At 33.9% G+C, this 22,136-nt stretch overlaps 1 protein-coding gene across 1 annotated transcript in view; it reads right to left on the bottom strand.

The window, feature by feature from the left end:
* GAN (gigaxonin) overlaps nucleotides 1-22,136 on the bottom strand; it is a 78,121-nt gene that overhangs the window by 20,017 nt on the left and 35,968 nt on the right. The window contains exons 2-7 of the mRNA XM_074209739.1: nucleotides 16,319-16,433; nucleotides 13,487-13,837; nucleotides 6,947-7,164; nucleotides 6,602-6,723; nucleotides 2,984-3,096; nucleotides 241-390 (exon numbers count right to left, since the gene is read on the bottom strand). Of these exons, the coding sequence (XP_074065840.1) occupies nucleotides 241-390; nucleotides 2,984-3,096; nucleotides 6,602-6,723; nucleotides 6,947-7,164; nucleotides 13,487-13,837; nucleotides 16,319-16,433 (1,069 nt within the window). The remainder of the gene's footprint in view (nucleotides 1-240; nucleotides 391-2,983; nucleotides 3,097-6,601; nucleotides 6,724-6,946; nucleotides 7,165-13,486; nucleotides 13,838-16,318; nucleotides 16,434-22,136) is intronic.

Here is a 22,136-nt window from a genome sequence, read left to right as displayed (position 1 = left end):
TCCTTCAGCTCTTTTCTCCCTAAGAAAACAAGCATGTCCACATTTGATTACTAAATGTATAGAATTTAACTCAAATTGAAACTCTGAAAGAAACACTAAGATTATGTTTCTTAGGAAAAAGTGTCCTCTACAAATTATGTCAAAAGAATAATCTGGAGTTGAAGAATTATGAATTTTAACAGAAGCAGAGATTTCAGAGAAAATGGTTCAAGAAAGCATAATGCAAGGCATAGTTTTTACCTTTCTAACCATGGTCAAATCAGGCTGTTTTGTCCAGGTTTTAGAATATATGTCATAACATTCCATGGAAATCAGCTCTTTTTCACCATCATCACCACCCAAAACATACAGCATTCCATCTATCTCCACAATTCCAAAGTTTTGTCTTGCCTAAAAGAGCAACAAAGAATAATTTCAGTTTCAAAATAAGCCATATAATTTTGAGTCAGCTACTTAGAGAAGCATTATAATATACCACAACAGGTATTGGCATTAATGTTAAAAGAGCTGAGTTTGAAACCCATCTCCAAATATTTACTAGTATTTGTGACCATGCTCAAGCCCATAACCTCTCTGAAACCTCAGTTTCCTCATATGTAAAATGGGTTTAAAAAAAACCAAACAAATACTACAACTCAAGTCTGGAACAAAGGAGATTATATATATATATAAAAACATTATATAAGGTCATCTAATACTGTTATAAGTTCTGAAAACTGATCATGAAAGTTAATAAGCACAATATTAAATGTAACATCACAGCTTTAATTTTATTCTTCACAGTGAGGGAATATCTGAGCCAGAAGTCAAAATTCATATTCCATTATGATTTTCTTCTATGGCATCCTCTAAACTATTTCCAATTTCTTTGAATCTAAGGATCCATTTTATTGAAACGGAATAGATTATAGAAGCAGATAATCTCTCAGAGGAAGAAAGTCTCAAAGTTCATGTAATTCAGCCTGTACTTAAATAGAAATCTTCTCTACAATATCCCAATAAAGTCATGTGATTGTCAAAAAATCTCTGGTTAGGAGAAATCCACCATCACACCAAGGACAGCTCATTCAATTCATCTGAAGAGTTTATCCATCCTACATTTGCCTCCCTTAAGGTTATAAATTAAGAGGTGGTGGTATATAGCATTTTACATACACATAAAAAATAATAAACATGTAAAAATACACACATGCACACAGACATATACACATACACATATGTATGTATGTATGTATGTACTTCAAGAGAATGGAAATAAAAAAACCTGATAGTAACTTCAGTTAATTGGCACAGTCAAGCTATTTCTGGACTATGGTACACAGTTCTGGTTGCTATATTTCAGGAAGCCCTTGACAAGTGGAAACTGCCCACAGGGAATCAACTAGGATAGTCAAAGGACCCAAACTCTGCCATTTATGAACTGATTAGGACCTGGAAATGTTTAGTTTGAAGAGAAGATTTTGGGGAATGGTGCTTTTATTGTTATATTATGTATTAAATATGTTGCTATATCAAACATTTGCAGGTCTAGCATGTAGAAGAGGGATTCAATTTGCTTACTTGTCTTAGGTCTGCAACCTGGGGGAGAAGTTAAGAGAGTTAAATTTCACTTCAATATAGGAAAAGAATTCTTAACAATTAGAGCTGTCCTTCTGGAAAGTAATTCTGACATCCCTCAAAAGTGACTAAATTACATACTGTTTGACCCAGCTGCATTACTACTGCCAAAAATAGAAAGAAAAAAAGGATTTATAATGTATAAAAAGATTTATAGCAGCTCTTTTTGATATAACAAAGAACTAAAATTTAAGAGGTCTATCAATTTAGGAATGGTTGAACAAATTATGGAATATGAATGGAACTGAATGCTATCATACTTTAAGAAATGATGAAAAGTTATAGTTTCAGAGAAACCTAGGAATAATTGTGTGAAGCATGAAATGAGCAGAACCAGGAGAATATATACTGATAACACTGTAAAGACAAACAACTTTGAAATACTTATAAACTAAGAAATGCAATAATCAGTCAGAATTCCAGAAGAGTTGAAGCATGTTATGTATCTCCAGAGGGGATGATGAATGCAAGATACAGAGAAAAAAACCCACATTTTTTAGACATGATCAATGTAAAAATTTGTTTTGCTTGGCTATGTATGTTTTTTTATTTTCAAATGGAATGAGGAATAAAAAAAATTTTTATTTGAAAAAATGGAATAAAAAAATTAGAGCTGTTCAAAAAATGGAATGATTTATCACTAGATTAAGAGGAAGTTGAATGACCACCCCCTCAGGGATGTTGTAGAAGAGACTGACACTTCCGGTATATGCTAGGTCTCTTTTCAATTCTATGATTCTATGATTCATGACAGACAAATGGGAACTCAAGTGCAATGGTTTATCAAGAGAACAGGATTAAGTATTCACCTTGGAGAATGCTGAGGCAGAAGGGAAAAAAAATGTTGCTCTTTGTGCATTCAGAATAAGTTTTGACATTATTACTACCAACTTATTAAAGGAAATTTTGCAGGTTCATTTGTTGGGCTGGAAAGAGTCAAGTTTACAGATACTGTCCAGACCTAAGAGAGGCATCAGTAAGAACCACACTCAGGCTCTTGTGGCTAGAGTACTGGACTTGAAGTCAGGACTCTTTTGACACTTAGTATGTGACTATGTGTAAGTCATTTAACCCCTCTTTACTCAATATCCCTAGATAATTCCTAGAATACTTACCTAATAGACTTGCACTGAGGCTCACAAGAAATAAAGTATAAAGAGAAGTAACAAATAATTAATAAATAACAATAATAATTTTAAAAAAAGGAATTAATTGGTGATAGCAGGAACCCTGAGGCTTTATATAGCCAGGCTTTTGCTTGCTCATTACTGCTGTATTCAGAAATTTACTGGAAAGGCATCATAAATTCAACCATAGGAAAGAAAAGATCTAGGAAAAATTCAATGAGAAAGTGATTTCTTTTTACCTCATTCATTGGTGGTAATGCACTCCATGAATTAGTATCTGGATCATATTTTTCACCTGAGCTCAGGATCTTCTTATTTTCATCTTGGCCCCCAAATACAAACAAGAATCCTTCTGAAAAAAAAAATAAACAAAACAGAAGTCTCAAAATTTAGATTTTTTTTGATAAAAATTTGCAACCTAATTCTTCCAATAATACTGTCTGACTTTAGTTCTCACTGACATAACTATAATACAATATGTATTTCTCATGTGGACAATCAGATACTCCTAAACACGTAATGCTGAATGAAGCTGGAGAAAGAAAAAAAAAATTACAAAGCTAGGTTGACTGGTTTGCCTACAAATATGTTATGTAATCTCACCTAGGTCCTCACTATGGCAAGAAAATCCTTTTATATTTCTCTAACTCACTATCCTGTTGACCACAGAAGCTCTTCCAAATCTTTTCTGTTTCTCCTCAAACCTCCAAGGTCTCTCCTGTCCCAACTCTCTCAATTGAGAACCCTGCGCCTCATATTTTACTGAGAAAATTGAGGCCATTTGCTGAGAGCTCCCTTTTCCTCATCCTTTGCTACTCAGATATGTTCTGCCACCATCCCTGTTTCATAGAAAGAGGCAGTACTTCTTGCCAAGACAAACTTTTGCATCACAGGTGAAACTCATCTTCTCTAAAAGTTCTCCCCATCATCCCCATTCTCTCATTTATCTTTCATCTCTTCCTGTCTATTGACTACTTTCCTCTACTGACTATTAACATGCCCATTTCACCCTATTCTCAAAAAATCTTCATTACTATGTTCTCTCATTTTCCATCTTTCAGACAGTTCCTATGAAACCAACTGATATAGGAAACTCTCTAATTTATAAAGGAATGATGTCAAAAAGACAGTGTCATAGATATAAAGCTTGATGGACAATATACCTTCTATTCTGAATCAGTAAGCATTTTTTAAATGACAATATGCTAAGCATATAAGCTAAGTCATTGATCAAGTAAACAAGTCTGTTGGCTATTGGTATTCCAAAATTCCCAAGGCTTTCAAAAAATATGCATAATTCTAAAATCATTGATTAAATGGAGGTCTGTGCCTTTTTTTTTCAAATTTTGGTAACTATAGTTAAATATATTTGGTTTCCCTTGTTATACTTGTATTTCATTTTTTGTATTCAAAATCATCATTCTGAGGAGTTCATAGGCTTCACTAGACAGCCATAAAGAGAGCTGGCAACCAGTTGGGCTGGGGTCACTTCAACTTTTTCTATTATCATAGAAAAAAAGGACTAGATAATATGTACTAAAGGAAACAGATATCATTTGTGCTCTAATATGCTTTAATATTTAGCTGCTATTAATTTTGAAATTTCTTTTAAAGAAAATCATATAAAATTTCTTCCATTTAAAAAACACTTATTACTAAAATACTTTCATGTTTTTTTTCACACAAAAACTTTTAATACATAGAGAGCAGTCCTCAAAGACCTGGGTCCAAGTCTCATCTCTAGTACATATAGATCCAGGCAAGTCTCTCGGTGTCTAGGGAAATTCTTTAAGTCTATAAATTTCATAAAAGAGGTACCAATCTGCATTAGTGGAGCAAGTTCCTCCTAGGGAATTCCCTACAACAGAGGACAGTGATGTAGTGCAAAGAATATTGGGTTTGGAGTCAATTCCCAGCTCTATCATATATTTGCTATATGACCTGGTTAAACCCCAAATCTCTGGATTTCACTTTCTTCATTTATAAACAATCACTAAGGTCTTTTCTGGCTCTAAATCTAGGATCCTACAAAGGTTTTGTGACTTATTATTATTACAATAATACAGATAGTTGTGAAAATGCCCAATTGTAAGTGAAAAATCTAGTATAAGCAATAACACAGAAGGGATTTTTCAGATCAAAGAGATACACAATAGGAAAATATCTCTCCCCACCCCCACCCCAGCCTTTATCTATGATTCTCAATGAATACTGGTCTTTATTTCCTTATCCTCTTTTTAGAAGTTAGAACTGTGTACTTAGATGAGGAGTAATCCAGTCTTCCTTATTCTTTTTTTTCCCTTTAAGTATAGAACAGACTACATCCTTTATTAAGGATGCAATTTACAAGAAAGGGTTTTATTTTTTCTTTATTATTATTTCATTAAATATTTCCCAATTACATATTTAAAAAATTTAAAATTCTAAATTCCAAATTCTCTCCCTCCTTTCCCTCCACTCTGACAAGACATGTGAAGTCCCTCCCATTTTTTTATTTTTTATTTTTAGGTTTTTGGCAAGGCAAATGGGGTTGAGTGTCTTGCCCAAGGCCACATAGCTAAGTCCCTCCTATTTAAAAAAAAAAAACCTTTTACTTGATTCTACTGTCCCCTCAACTTGTAGTACAATATATTTCTTCTCTTTTTCCACTCAATTCCTGGAAAAAGCAATTTATATTTGTTGCCTCTACTTCCTCTCTTCTCACTCATTTCTCAAATCTTTGCAGTCTGGCTTTCAACTATATCTATTCTCTTCAGTTAACAATAATTTCTTAAATTGACAAATCTGATAAACCTTTCTCAGTTCAGCCTAGTTTGCTGCATTTGATACTGACATCCCTTCTATTTCCTTTTGAATATTTCCAAAGTCTCCTTTCTTAGGTCATCAGTCATATAATAATATTTCATGGTGGATATTTCCCAAGATTTTAACCATACTCATCTTCTCTCTTTTGGTGACCTCATCAACTAATTCCAGAGGAGTTGCTGATCTATATATTCCTAGGCTCTTCTCTAAGCTTCAAAAATCACTTTAAAAAAGTTATCCTAAAAGAATTCTCAAAATCAGAATGTTCAAAATGTAATTATTGGTCCCTGCAAATATTCTTTCTTATTTCTGTTGAAGTTACCATTATTTTTCCAGTATCTCCATTTTATAATCTTAGTGTCAATGACTTCTCCACACAGCTCCCAACATGATTTTCTTCTTGAATACAGATCTGACTATATCACTACCCTAATTCCAATAACTCTAGTAACTTTCTATTGCATCAAGGGTCAAATAAAAATTCCTGTTTAGTTTTAATGCCCTTTAGAACTTGGCCTTAACCTCAATGGACATTATTCCCTTTCTTGACCACATTCATTGTCAAATTTTAATTCTCACTTTTACTTACTTTTTCTCTGATCCTCACCTATGAAACTCCATTTCCCATCTTTGAGCTTTTGCAATGCTCATTTCTATATCTAGACTGTACTCCTTCCTCATCTCTAACTTAAAGAGAATCTCTCTTCTTTTAAGACAAAGTTTAAGCACCATCTTACGCATGAAAATTCATCTGCTTGTGCCCTTCACTCCAAAATACTTAACTTCATCTAAGCTACTTGTAGTAATTCTCTTTATCCTAATTTTGCACACTTAATATCCATTTGTTGCCCCCCCTTTCAGAACGTGAGGTTCTTGAGATTGTTTCACTTATCCCATTTGTATCCCCAGTACTTAGTATAGTGCATATAATAAGCATTTAATACATTTTGAGCAATGTTACATTTTTAAATCTGCACCATACTAAACAATTCAGGTGCAACTGCACACCACTTTATCTTGTGCCAAGGTAACCTTTAATAGAATATAGATACCTGCTGAGAGTACTCCATGGTTAAGTCTTGGAATACTTAAAGGGGCCAGTTCAATCCAGAGCTGCCTATTAGGGTCATAAAGAGGGCACATACAACGCATCACTGCTGTTGGTTTCCTTGAGCTAAAGAACACATATAGAAATTAATTCATTTGAATGTATTTTTTTCCTTTAGACTTTAGTATCATAATCAAATTTCATCTCTTCAAAGATTATTACTACAAAACTGTTAAGTACTACAATATTTTAGAGACACAAATTGAAAAATAAACATTTTGCATTTTATTTTACACAGGAAATAATATTCTTTAAATCACTTTTCAGGCAACTGATACCAATTACTTACACTCTTTCTTCACCACCAACAGTTACTATGCATTCAGAATAACCCCTGGGTTTGAAAGATGCTAGCATTGCTTCTCCTTGTTGTGGTTGGCTGAGTGGTATATTGCTACATTCTTTGACGATCTCCCGTACTAAAGGTTCACTCAACATCTGTTCCCGTAAATAACTGGAGTCTAACCCTGAAACCCACAGAGCTGACATAACATCCTTCATGTGGACCTGAAGAACAAGAATATGAGATTGGGGAGAATGTGGGTGAGAGAAAAGGGGGAAAAAGTAAATAAATATTTTTAAAAATACATAAATTTTCCTACAATTCCCTACCACATTGCCCAATTCCCCACCTATCCAGAATCTAAAATGTATTCACAGTTAAGTCAGAGTATTGATATTTTCTAAGCACTAGTTCTGTATCCTTAGACACACACATCTCCAGAAGTTACTGGATTACAATCATACCTCTGCTAATGGCATGCAGATCAGAGTTCCCTTTAATCTATGGAAATACAATTCCAAGTTTTAGCTCTTTTTTGTTAAAGATTAACAAAGAAATACAAAGCTATCTTCAGTATCCTCAACATCCAGTCAACTTCAAGCAAGATGAAAGAAAGGGAAGCTAGAATATTCTTAGTCTTGTGGAACAGTCAGTGTGAAAGGACTGGAGTTTTAAGGATTAGCAAATTTTATGAAGTTTCAAGGATTACCAACAAGGTCAGTATTGTTTGGAGGAGAGTAAACTGTCAGAAGCCTAAAAGGTAAGAATGGGTCAGATAGTGAGGGATTTCAAATCCAAATATGATTTTGTATTTGATTCTGTAGGATAATAAGGAGTCCTTAGAGTTTAGTGAGTAGGAAAGGAATAACATGTTCAAATCTGTACTTTAGGAAAATAACTTTAACAACTGATTGGAGGATAGATTGGATTGTATGAGACTGGAATAGGGAGGCTTTTAGATAGGAAGAGTAATTTAGAAGGATACTGTAAATTATCCAGATAGAGACTTGGATGATGGGGTCCTTTACAAAACAGTTTAGAAAAAGTAGATTTTGTGGACAATCTAATGAGTTCTCTTTTGAACATGTTGAGTTTCATTTCGAGGACATGCAGTTAGAGATGTCTGAGAGGCCGGTGGTGATGTGAAAATGAATATCAGGTGAGATGTTAAAGATAAATAGCTCTGGGAATTATTTGTATAGATATAATCAACTGGAGCTAATGAGATCACCAAGCTATACACAGAGGGAGAAAAGAAAAGGGTCCAGTAAAGACCCTTGGAGGATACCTGGAGGAAGATCAAGGAAAGAACAGTAGGAACAGTCAGGTAAAAGAAAAATCAGGAAAAGAGTATGTCATAAAAATCTAAAGAAAAGAGGGACAGCTAGGTGGCACAGTGGATAGAGCACCAGTCTTGGAGTCAGGAGTACCTGAGTTCAAATCTGGCCTCAGACACTTAATAATAACCTAGCTGTGTGGCCTTGGGCAAGCCACTTAAACCCATTTGCCTTGCAAAAACCTAAAAAAAAATTCTAAAGAGAAGAAAATATTGAGAAGATAGTGTTATAATCTGAAAACAGGTCAAGAAGGATGAAGAATAAGAAAAGGGCATTAAATTTGGCAATTAAGAAACTATGGATAATTTTGGAGCATTAGCATTAACTGAATGAAGTCAGAATCCAGACCGCATAAAGTTACAGAAATGAGTATGAAGAAAAGGAATTGTGGGACTAATTGTGAAGACATTTTTCTTAAGTTTATCCACTGTAAGAGAAATTAGAAAAAAAGATCATTAGCAGAGATGGTCAGATAAATTAGTTTTTTAAGAATGAGGTAAACAGGCATGTTTGTTGGCAGTGGGGAAGCAGACAGTAGACAAAGAGAAACTGAAGATGAGTTGGGATGGAGTTGATAAAGGGAACAATACTGGAAAAGTTGGAATGGGATTAGATCACTTGTACATGTAAATGGGATTGTCTTGGCAAGCAGAAGAACTACTTCTTTATGTGAGACAAGGGTGGAGGATTTTTACACACATACACTCTCTCTCAGAAAGAGAGTTGGGGAAGGCATGTGAGTGACATGACATGAGGAAGGGAGAAGGTTTAAATCTTGGTGAGTTCTCCTGATTTTTTCCTTTAAGTATAAAGCAAGGTTCCCCTTTGCAAAGCATCAAAGCTGGGATGCCATTAGAGGATTAAGGAGTGAAAAGGTTTGGAATAGTTACTGTGTTGAGTAGGATAGTGAATTGATAAGGAAGATGTAATTGGTATACCACAGTGGAGGTCTAGTTGAAATTAAGTAAAATAAATTTGTAATGTATACAGTCAGCAATTTTATGATTTTTCTCTAGCTCTGTTCAGCAGTAAGTGAAATGATGAAAGTAAACCAAATGGCATGGCAATAAACAAATTAGGTGAGCAAGGAATAGTTTACTTATGAGACCTATAGAGAATGGAAGGGGGTTTTTGTACAAACAAAGCCAATGTAACCAAGATTAGAAGGAAAGCAGAAAATTTTTCTTTTACAGCAAGTATCTCTGATAAAGGACTCATTTCTCAAACATATGGAAAATTGAGTTAAATTTATAAAGACTAGGAATAATTCTTCAAATGATAAATGGTTGAAGGATATAAACAGTTTTCAGATATAAAACAATCTATTGCATATGAAAAAAATGGTGTAATTCACTATTTTAATTAATTAATTAATTTGATTTTTTACAAAGCAGTGGGTTAAGTGACTTGCCCAAGATCACACAGCTGAGTAAAATATTAAGTGTCTGCTGTTGGATTTTAACTCAGGTCCTCCTGATCCCAAGGCCAGCCAGTGTTCTATCCACCTTGCCACCTAGCTGCTCCTCTATCCACCGTGCTACCTAGCTGCTCCTTTAATTCACTATTAGAGAAATGCAAATTAAAACAACATTGAGGTACCACCTTATACCTCTTAGATTGGCTAATATGACAAAATAGAAAAATGATAAATGGTGGAGAATGCCCTCCATGTGAGAAAATTAAAACACTATTGTACTCTTGATGGAGTTGTGAATAGATGCAAACATTCTGGGGGGCAATTTGGAACTATGTCCAATGGCCTAAAAAACTGTGATCCTACAATATCACTATTAAATCTATATCCCAAAGAGATTTTCAAAAAAGGGAAAAGGACCTATATATACAAAAATATTTATAGCAATTCTTTTTGTGGTGGCAAAGAATGGGAAACTGAGGGGATGTCCATCAAATAAGAATTGACTAAACAAGTTCGGGTCTATGATTGTGATGGAATACTATTGAAGTATATATAAGAAATGATGTACAGGATGATTTCAGAAAAATCTGGAAAAACTTAACATGAACTGGAGCAAACTGAAATGAGTAGAACCAAGAAAACACTGTACACAGTAACAATTCTTTACAATGATCAATTAGGAATGTCTTAGCTATTCCCCAGCAATACAATGATCCAAGAAAATTCCAAAGAACTCATGTTAAAAAATACTAAACCCCACCAGAGAAAGAACTGATGTAGGCTGAATGCAAACCAAAGCATACCATTTTTTCCTTTGGGTTTTTTTCCACCTTACTAATATGGAAATATGTTTTGCATGATTATTCATGTATAAGCTATATTAAATGCTTATAGTCTAAGGAAGGGGAAGAGGAAAGAAGAAGAGAATTTGGAATTCTTAACATTTAAACAAATGAATGTCAAAAGTTTTTACATGAACTTGGGAAAAAATAAAATGTTTTCTTAAAAAAGAATTGAAGGGTGAGAGATGAAAGAGCTGGAAGGTAGAGAGAATGATAAATTATGATCAGATAAAGGAATTTCAAGTACATGAAAATGGAAGTAGAAACATTTGTATATGATAAATAAACGAATGCTTGTTAACTAAGATGGGGTGGATGAGTAGATCATTAGAATTGAACAGCTTGAAGAACTGGGAAAATGGGGACTCTTTTTACCCTTTAATTTATTATTTATTTTAAACTTTTAAAAATTTTAATTAGGGACTTCCAAATAAGTTTTAATAGTTTTGTTGAAGAGTGCCAGTATGAGGACATACAGAATGATTTGTGAATCAAGCAGTGAATACATTCAGAAAGAAGAGAGTATCTTAGGGATCAGTACGTAAATGACTATGAGACTCCTGACTGGGTCATAAATTTGGCTTAAATAAACTGGAGAAGAGTAAGTGATGGTGATAGAGGCAAAATCTGAGGTGTCCTCCAAGCAATGAAAGTAACCCTTTCTTCCAGGTACTTAAACTAAGTTACCAAGGAAAAAAGTTAACTGTATTGAAACTACAAACATAGGATTTTAATTTATCCAGGAGAGTCTACTAAAATTAATTATTAACAACTATATAAAGAAAAATATTTTAAATGTGCTATGAGAAATTAGGAAATTTGATAGCTAAAATTCAAAATAATATAGGTAGTATTTTATTCATAAAGAGAGATCTGCCTTAGAAAAGTTACATAAGGAAACTGCCACTGAAGGTTCATTTTTCTTCTCCATCAAATACCTTGAAACCTCCCTTTCTATTAATAACACTCACTGATGTACTCACTGGACTTAGAACTGTGTGACCTTCTCTTCTTTCTGTGCCTCAGTTTCTTCATATGAAATCTGAGGATGCTGGACTGGATTAGGAATTAATTTTTTTTTTTTTAGGTTTTTGCAAGGCACATGGGGTTAAGTGGCTTGCCCAAGGCCACACAGCTAGGTAATTATTAAGTGTCTGAGACTGGATTTGAACCCAGGTACTCCTGACTCCAGGGCTGGTGCTTTATCCACTACGTCACCTAGCCACCCCGAATTAACAATTTTTTAAAAAAAATTATGATAATTTCATTTCAGTGTCACTGGTTTCCTTTATAACCATAAGTATTTTGTTTTATTTATTTAAAAACACTATTATGAGAAAATGTTCATAGATTTCACTAGACTTACAAAAGGGTCAAAAACAAAAAAAACTAAGAAGCTCTTAGACAGTCTAAGACAGTTCTATGCTGTTGAACAAGATTTTAAAAAAATTTAGCTTTTCCCTTTAAAAATTATTTTTTAACGTGCATTCAAAATTTTTTTTGAGTTCCAAATACTTTTAAAAACATCATTTTTATTTTTTCCAAATATATGCAAAGATAGTTTCTATCATATATCTTTTTGTAAGCTCCTGAATTCCATATTTTTCTACCACCCTCTCTTGCCTCCTCCCTGACTATGGCAGTGAGTAATCTGATATAGACTGTACATGTATAATCATGTTTGCATCAAATCCTTTCTTTTCTCTTCCCCTCCCTCACTCATTCAGAAAGCATGCAACTATACATATAACATCATGGAAAATACATCCCCAATATACTGCAAAAAAGAAAAGCAAGAAAAAGAAAAAGGGAAAAAATGCATTTAGATTCCTTCAATTCCACCTGGAGCCAGAAAACATTTTTCATCATGAATCCTTTGGAATTGTCTTGGATCATTATAACTGATTAGAGTAGTTGAATCTTTTATAACTGATCAACATTACAACATGCTGTTACTATATACAATTGATCTAGATCTGTTAAATATTTTCCTGACTATCTGTGCTTCTGTCACACATAGGAGGCAAAACCCTCCTATTTAAAATTTCTTTTCCCAAAGAAAACAAAGTAAACCTATAAGACTTCTGGTCAGAGCCCTAACAGGAAGCTTTTAAGGTCCTTCTTCTTGCTATGTAATTGATTTTTTCCCTTCTCTGTGTTGCAGAGTTCTGTTTTACTCTCTCCTACCCCTTATCTGACAATCTCAAACATAAGTTAGATAATGTAAGAGGGAAGACTCAAATGGTTGGCATAGGTGTGTTATTAGTAGCCCACTTGACCTCATTTTTTTTTGCAAGGCAATGGGTTTAAGTGACTACACAGCTAGGTAATTAAGTGTCTTGAGGCCGAATTTGAACTCAGGTCCTCCTGACTCCAGGGCCACTGCTCTATCCACTGCACCACTTAGCTGCCCCTGGTAGCCAACTTGAAACTTATTTGTGTTCTCTTATTACAATGTATCAAAGAATGGTTGGATTCCAAAGCATAGTTAGGACCTAAGGATAATAGTTTGCTTTAAATAAACTTTTTCACATTTTATATAGCACTGTTTAGATTGGATTAAGAGTTCGTAGTGCCAAACAACCAAATTTCTAAAAAGCTGCATTTCAAAAATTCATCAATTATAGAACCAGAATAATGTCTCTAACCCCCCACTAAACAAGTTGCTGGAATACTCAAGGGAAGTAAAGTTGCAAAACTCAACGAATTACATTCATTACAATTAATATTTTTAATCTAAGTATTACTTGAGTTATTTTTTCAACAGGACAAAGGCTCCTTGAAGGCATGGATTGTTTCATTTTTCTTTGTACCTTCAGTGACTACTTAGTGTGATTGATTAAATTCAATTTGTAAGTTGTGTCTTACAGGATAAAGCAAAACAGGCAAACAACTAAAATATTCAAAGACAAATTAGAAGCATTATCAATTTCAAATGTCTCAATTGTACCTTTCTTATTTCTGAATCATGGGATATCCATCTAATAACTGCTTCGAATACGTATCTTTCATTGCCAACATTTAACTTCTCAAGAGAAATCACTTCTTTCAGTTTTTGAGGATTTAGTTCTAAGAATTCTTCAGTGCTGCTGACATCTCGGAAATGAGTCTCCAGGTATTCCGTAGCAAGATAATGTACATGATGCAAACAATAATGCAGTGCAAAGTCTCGAATGCCAATGCAGTTCTCAGCAGCAATACAACCTTCCAAAAATTCGCAGCAGAGAGTTTTCAGATCTGTCAACAGCAGCAAGTCTGCTGCTTGAACAACATCTTGGATTGTGTCTTCACTTAGTCTGATCTGTAAGAATTGTATATATATATATATGTATATATATATATATATATATGTAATATATATTTTATATTCAAAACTAAATTCCAAACACTCAAAATCAAAAGTACTGCAGGTACTTAAAGCAAAAGGTTAGAGTATCCTGAGAAAGAAAACTGGGAAAAGAATGGACAATGTATACCTTTTTTAGTGTATAACTTCCTTTAAGATTCAGTTCAAATAACTTTCTGTTGAAGGCTTTTCCTGGTCCTAGAAGCTACTAGCACTCTCCCCTCTGCAATTCCTTGTATCTATTCTCTCTATAAATGTTTATATAGAACTCTCACTCAATCACACTCTCTCTCTCTCTCTCTCTCTCTCTCTCTCTCTCTCTCTCTCTCTCTCTCTCTCATATATATATATATATGTATATGTGTGTGTGTGTATATATATATATATTTCTTGACTATATCACCCTATATACAAGCCTCTTCCATTAAAATATATGCTTAATAGAAATATACTCTTATTTCTTGAGAATGGCAAATCCTGGTTAACTAAATTCTCTGGTTAACAGATTATTCCCCTAAAATAACATGACCATTATTGGTGAAAATTCTGTCGATTTTCCCATTTTAGTAAAGTCTGTATATTGAACATATTTTAAGTCAGGATCTTCTAATATTTCAGTCTTTATTTTAAATATTAAGTCTCATATAATATTACAAAGTATAAGAGATAGATCTGAATTTGGATTTAATTTCAGAATAACTCTCATAAACTTGCTTTTCAGAAAGAATTTTTTAAAATCTTGTTTTCTTATTCATTCAACCAACTGGCTTCCATTTGTAGCCTGAGGGTTATTATCACCTTTCCACTTTTCTCTATCACAGTAATTCAAGTCACTACTGAAAGGCCTGTGAAATGTTTCTAGAATCACTGATACCCTATTAGGAACATTCCAAATTTAATTAAAAATGAAAGAAATAATTTCACAGTACAATCAAAGCAATTTTTCAATTGTTTATCACAGTATAACCAAAAATTGTAATAATCTTGGAAAAAAGGAGCCCAAAGTTGCTGGACTTGTCTGTCACATGGCAGGGACTGGAATATTGCTCAAGCCCCATATCAGTAATCTATTAATAAGGGGAAGTTTTCTCAAGATATACACTTGAAAAAACAAAAACATACCACACCTTATAAAACTCTTGTCAGGACCTTTTGTATGCACATCGTATTATAGGTACAACTTTAAAAACAAGCTAAAGAAGTTAAGCAAACTTCCAATCTTGGTTCTGAGACATAAAATATCTTTGCTTATTTTACAGTAAAGCACAAAATTATGATTTTGTGAATATGCAAACCAAAGTTAACTGACATACTAAAGGAATGTCATGAAACCAAATTTAAAATTCATAATATTTTTTGATTTTTGTTTGACTATAGGCAGGATGCAAACCAGTAATTGAATGAATTGATAAGGAGAAAAAGGTAAAAAGGAAAGGAAACAAAGAGAAAAAGAAGAATGGTAAAATAGAGGAGAAAGGATAGAGATGAAAAGACTATTACTATACATTAGATAGATCAAATCTATTTCAGCATAACCGAAGTAGAAAACTTTCCCTTCTTTTGAACCCACAGCACCTTAGGTGCAAATCATTTATGTTTTTCATATTTTATCTGTGTTGTGTTATGTGAATGATTTGTCTCCCTTCCTAGAAAGTAAGACTTTTGAGTATCTTATTGTTACATTTTCCCCAGGGCCTAGGGGGGAGTCAAGGCCATATATATATAGGAGGACCTTTATAATTGTTGAATGAAAATATACTAATTTATATTGTCTGGGAAAAGAATGCCTCATACTATAATCTAATTGACATTCTGGAGTAAGGAAAATGAAGAGTAAAAAAAAAATACATTTCCAATTAATTTTATTTCTTCCTTACACCAGAGTTAAGAGACATAAGGAAGGCAGTATAAAGAGTAGTGGAATATGAAAGTAGATTTATACAACCACAATTTGGGAATGGAGAGGAAAGATCACAGATATGAACACTTCCAAGGAGTTGAAGGAATTAAAAAAAAAGAAAAAGACAAAAAAAGCTTGGAGGCAACAAAGTATCTCTTTTTCCTTATATTTCAGGAAATATGTTAGGAACAGGAACCAGAATGGAAAACTGGAATGTCACAACTTCCCTTGGTCTCAATTTCTGCACCTCTAAAATGAACTATTTGGACAAGATGGCTTCTGAGGTATGTTTATAACTCCATTACTACGGTCCACTTAGTTGAAGGGATTTTTGGCTGGGTGGAGCTTTGAAGGCCAAATCTACAATGCTGACAGTAAGCAAACAATACCTACAGGTCATGTAAAGATTAAAGATTATAGCAGTTGTAGACCTGTGTGATAATAACTGAGAAAAGACACCCCCCCCCCCCCCCCCCCCCCCCGCTTGAGAAGTCTTTAGATATTCTTTTCTTTTTGGTTTTTTTTTTTTATCATACCTGTCCACTGAAGATGTAATCCAGGATCTCTCTCATAACCACTACTGATATTCCTTCAAGTTCAATTTTATAAGTTGATCCATCGTCTTTTGGGGGGTTATAGTTTAATTTTGTTCTAGGAAAGGGAATAAAAAATATTGTTACATAAGTATCTAAAAGTTAAGATACAGGAAAGAATTTTTTATGTACAAAACACCAGATTATAACTTTTTCATCAATAAATTTTTACCTTTAAAAATCAATTTAACAATTTTAGGTTTGTAAAACTTACAAAGCCTTCAATTTTTCATTAACTTTTTTTTTGTTTTCAGAATTTCTATACCTTACATGATTCATTAAGTAGAAAATCAGTCTCAAGTCAGTAAGACATATCAAAATTAAGACTCTTTGGCTGTGTGACCTTGGAAAGATAATTTAACATTTCATTGCCTCAGGCAACTAAACTGAAGAGAAGGTGGTGATCTAAATTGGTGGAGATTCCTTTCCAAAGCTACTTAATTTAATGAATGAAAATTAGCTAGGTTTTCTAAGAGAACCTAAGATTCATGTATCTAAAACTTAGATTGCTATTTCTGATTCCCTTTTTCCAATGCACTCCTCACACACTCCATTTTAAAAACATTTGCCAAAATAAAATTCAACTTCCATGAATAGCACTACAGATGCTGTCCAAGAATCATTCTTTCCAAAAAAGGAAGCATTTTCTAGGAGGTTTAATAATGCCACTGTTTACATGTATTAGGTTCAAAACATCATTTTGTATGTTGTAGGTTCTTAAATCCCAGTAAAATGATAAAAATTTAAGAACCTTGCTCTTAATAAGTCATTCTTTGTATTTTAAAGGATCAAATGAGATTAATGATTGAAAAGCAGTTAGCATAGTGCCTGGCCCATAATAGGTGCTATATAAATACTTATTTTCTCTTTTTCTTTTCTCCCCCCACTTCCCAGCATTATACAATTTAGGTTGTGAAGGGAAACACTGACTTAAGACCGGCATTTTCTGACTTTAGATTCAAAGACACCTCCACAGTTTGTAGGCACAGTCATCCTCTTTATTTTTTTTAAATTTATTTTAGGGTTTTTTTTTAATTTGGAAGGCAATGGGGTTACTTGACATGACCAAGGCCACACAGCTAGGGAACTATTAAGTGTCAGAGGCCGGATTTGAACTTAGATACTCCTGACTCCAGGGTCAAGGCTCTATCCATTGCACCACCTAGCTGCCCCCTCTTTAGCTCTTACCTAGCACTTTTATTAATTTGACAGTCAATTCTCAATAAAAATGAGAAAAGGATTGCTGGAAGCAAGGATAATCAAAGTCATTTATATTTAGCTTTAAAAGATACAATGTAATTTTGAGGAACACTGTTTTTTTTTTTTTGCAAGGCAAATGGGGTTAAGTGGTTTGCCCAAGGCCACACAGCTAGTAATTATTAAGTGTCTGAGACCGGATTTGAACCCAGGTACTCCTGACTCCAGGGCCGGTGCTTTATCCACTGAGCCACACTGGTTTTTTTTTTTTAAATATTACATACTCAGGCCAATATTAAAAAAATAAAAAAAATTTTTTTAAAGGAAAAATTATTTAAAAAGTCACCAGTATTTGGTAAGAAAATAAATGAAATAGTAAAAAGGGATGGTTTGCAATTGTAAAACTCACCATTTTATGTCACAGTAAAAACTCAGTTATCTGAACTCTCAAGAAATGAGGTACTGTGAAAATTGAAGTTTCTATTTAGCTATGAGTTAAAAGTCAATTAAATTGTTTTTAATAATAATAGCTAATGTTTTATTGGTTGCAAAATTCTTTACAAATATCTTATCCTCACAACAATCCTGAAAGGCATGTACTATTATTATTCCTATTTCACAGATGAAGAGGCAATCTGAAGTTAAGTGACTAGTTCAGGGTAAATTACCTAGTTAAATGTTTGAACTCAAGATCTTCCTGACCCCAAGTTTAACACTCCATTCATTATGCCAATTAGATACAAAATTAAAAAAAAAACAATAACTAAACAATCTATATATCATATACTTCAATTATATTATGCTGTAAATGTAATACTTCAGGAGACTGAAGATGCCTGCCTCTCCTCAATAAACTGTACCACATAACACACTTCCCAAGGCTTCATCTTTTCATACCATTCAGTTATCTTGTCATTTACTAGTTGATGCTGCCTAGCTCCCCAACAGGACCTCTATATTTTGGACTTCAAGAACTCATGCCTCCAGAGAAAGAAGATCCTTTTATCTTTGCCTTAAGGCCTCCCAGACAAGACAGGTTATTTATTTATTTTAAAATTTTATTTATTTAAGGCAATGGGGTTAAGTGACTTGCGCAAGGTTACACAGGTAATTATTAAATGTCTGAGATAGATTTGAACTCAGGTCCTCCTGACTCCAGGGTCAGTGCTCTATCCACTATGCCACTTAGCTGCCCCTTGACAGGTTATTTAAAAAAAAAATCCCACCAAATATAGTTAACCCCCAGTCATTCTTTAACTTCCCAGCAAATCTGACCACTTCAATCACCCCACTCCCCTCCCCAATCCTTGCTTATGAACGTATAAATTGACTACTTTAAACATCAACTCACCTTCCACTGCCTCCCTAGATTCAAATCTCCCTTTCCTGGTGACCACTCCCCTATATTTAATTGGTCCAGATAAAAATATCATTTTTTTAAGGGCATGGACTGAATTTGTATTCCTAGCACTCAGCAGAATTCCGTACACAGTGACTGTTTAATAAATGCTTAATCATCCACATAATTGACACTGTGAAGTTCCCCCATGTTTGCTGCAAGTGTCTGGCAGTACAGATACACACAATGGTGTTCCCCAAGTCTATGACTTGAAAAGGCACAGGACTAAGAAAGAGCAAACTCACTGAATAATGAGCTGAAAGAGCTCTAATTAATAAATAGTAAGTAGGATGGAAGTCTGCCACAGAATCTGCTCCTGGCCTGTTCATCTGTTATATAAATTTGGATGAAGATTAAACATATCACATTCATGAATAATAATAACACTAAAGAAGAGTTGAAACTGGAAGAGAAACCGCAGTGACCAAATCCAACTTTTGACTTGAACTATTTATAAGGTAGAAAACTAAGGCACAGAGAAGCTGAGCAAATGCCAATGTCCTGTGAAATTGTAGAAAGGTCTATGGTACCTCACACTGCTCCCCTCTTTTTCTTTATTTGGTGACAACTTATGTGTTCTTGAGTTTTATTTAATAAAGAAATGATACCTGAAAGGAGAGAGAAAAAAAGGAAAAACTGCTATAATATGTCCTGGTTGGTATATCTTTAAGTTATGTTCTGATCTGGATACCTATCACGTTAGTCAGGCAAGCGACAAACTGGAGAGGATCCAGAGAAGGGTAGGTTAAAGGACGATGAGGTGATTATGTATTCTGATAAATAAGGTCTGATTAAAGCAACTAGTCATATTTAGCCAGAAAAGGAAGAATTAATAGTAGTACATAAAAGTAGAATTCAAATATTTGAGAAACTGTTATTAGAAAGAAGAATTTGGTTTGTTTTGCTTATCTCTAGTTGATGGACTTCAGAAAAATGTATGGTAGCTGCAATAAAGGTAGATGTTGAATGGATACAAGAAAACTTCCTAAGAAATAGAATTTTTTCAAAGTAGAATGGGTTGTCTCTGGAAGTGATAGGATTCCCTCCCTTTTTTTAATCCTCTTAGTTATTTTTATCATTCTTTTTTTGATATTTTGAGTTCCAAATCTCTCTCTCTCTTCCCTCTAATCCCCCCCCCCCCGAGAAGGCAAGCAATATGATCTCAATTATATTTGTGAAATCATTCAAAATATATGTCCATATTAGCCATATTGCAAAAAAAGCAAGAAAAAAACTTAAAAAGTGAGAAAATTATACTTCAATTTGCTAAAGCTCATCAGTTATCTTTCTGAACGTAGAAGGCATTTTTCATCATGAGACCTTTGAATTATCTTAGATCATTGTATTGATAAGAATAATTGTTTTTCAAAGTTGATTATCATTATAAAATTGCTGTTACTGCATACAATGATCTTTTGATTCTGCTAATTTCATTTTTTCATCAGTTTATTCAGGTCTTCCCATGTTTTCCTGAACCTATTCTCATCATTATTTCATAGATCACAACAGTATTCTATCTCAACAGTATACCATATCTAGTCATTTCCCAATTAATAGGTATCCCCTTGATTTCCAAAGATTTGCCATGACAAAAAGAGCTGCTATTCCTTTTCTTTGATATCTTTGGGATATTAGACCTATTAGTGGTATGGCTAGGTCAAAGCATATGCACAGTTTTTCAGTCCTTTGGATATAGTTCCAATTGTCCTACAGAATAGCCCAATCAGTTTACAATAGGTCATTTGTGTTTCCTAATTTCACACATTTCCTCCATCACTTGTCATTTCTGATAAATATGTGGAAGTAACCTAGAGAATTATAGCATTTTTTAATATGACTATACAAAGCTATGCTTTCTTCTGAACACTGCCTATTCATGTCCTTTGATAGTTCATTAATTGGTGATTGGCTCTTAATTTTTATAAATTTGACTCAGTTCCTTACACATTTGAGAAACGAGGTCTTTATCTTCATTTTTAAGTTTGTAATCTGATATAAGTTGATATGCATGATCAGGTTACACATATTCCTAAATTAGTCAGGCTATGAAAGAAGAATCAAAACAAAAGGGGAAAAACGATTAAGAAAATTTTATTTAAAGTGAAAAAAGTACACAAAGGCAATGTACAGATAAGGAGATCAAAGTAATTCATAGTTCATATGAAAAGTTGCTCTAAATCATTGCTTATTAGAGAAATGCTAATTAAAGCTTCTCTGAGGTACCACCTCACACCTCTCAGACTGGCCAATATGACCAGAAAGGAAAATGATCAATGTTGGAAGGGTTGTGGGAAATCTGGGACATTATTACATTGTTGGTGGAGCTATAAACTCATCCAATCCTTCTGGAGAGAAATTTGGAACTACGCCCAAAGGGCAACAAAAATGTGCATACCTTTTGATCCAGCAATACCACTACTGGGTCTATACCTTGAAGAGATGATGAAAAAGAATAAAAGCATCACTTGGACAAAAATATTCATAACAGCCCTGTTTGTGGTAGCAAAGAATTGGAAATCAAGTAAATGTCCTTCAGTTGGGGAATGGTATATGTGGTGTATGTCATGGAACACTAATGTTCTATTAGAAACCAGGAGGGATGGGAATTCAGGGAAGCCTGGAGGGATTTGCATGAACTGATGCTGAGTGAGATGAGCAGAATCAGAAAAACACTGTACACCCTAACAGCAACATGGAGGTGATGATCAACTTTAATGGACTTGCTCATTCCATCAGTGCAGCAATCAGGCACAATTTGTGGCTGTCTGCAATGGAGAATACCATCTGTATCCAGAGAAAGAACTGTGGAGTTTGAACAAAAACCAAGGACTATTACCTTTAATTTAGGGGAAAAAAAAACTGATATCTTAATGTCTGATCTTGCTATCTCTTATACTTTGCTTCTTTCTTAAGGATATGATTTCTCTCTCATCACATTCAATTTGGATCAATGTATACCATGGAAACAATGTAAAGACTGGCAAATTTCCTTCTGTGGGGGGTGGGGGGGAGGGAAGTAAGATTAGGGGGAAAACTGTAAAACTCAAAATAAATAAAATCTTAAAAAAAAGTGAAGTGAAAAAAGTATGCTTTGATCTGCATTAGGATTGCATAGTTCTTTCTCTGGATATGGATGGCACTTTGCAACACAAATCTTTTATTATT

Source organism: Macrotis lagotis, chromosome 1, assembly GCF_037893015.1.
Source record: "Macrotis lagotis isolate mMagLag1 chromosome 1, bilby.v1.9.chrom.fasta, whole genome shotgun sequence".
NCBI lineage: Eukaryota > Metazoa > Chordata > Mammalia > Peramelemorphia > Peramelidae > Macrotis > Macrotis lagotis.
Note: the sequence above shows the minus strand (reverse complement) of the source record. Positions and strands in the feature narration are given on the sequence as shown.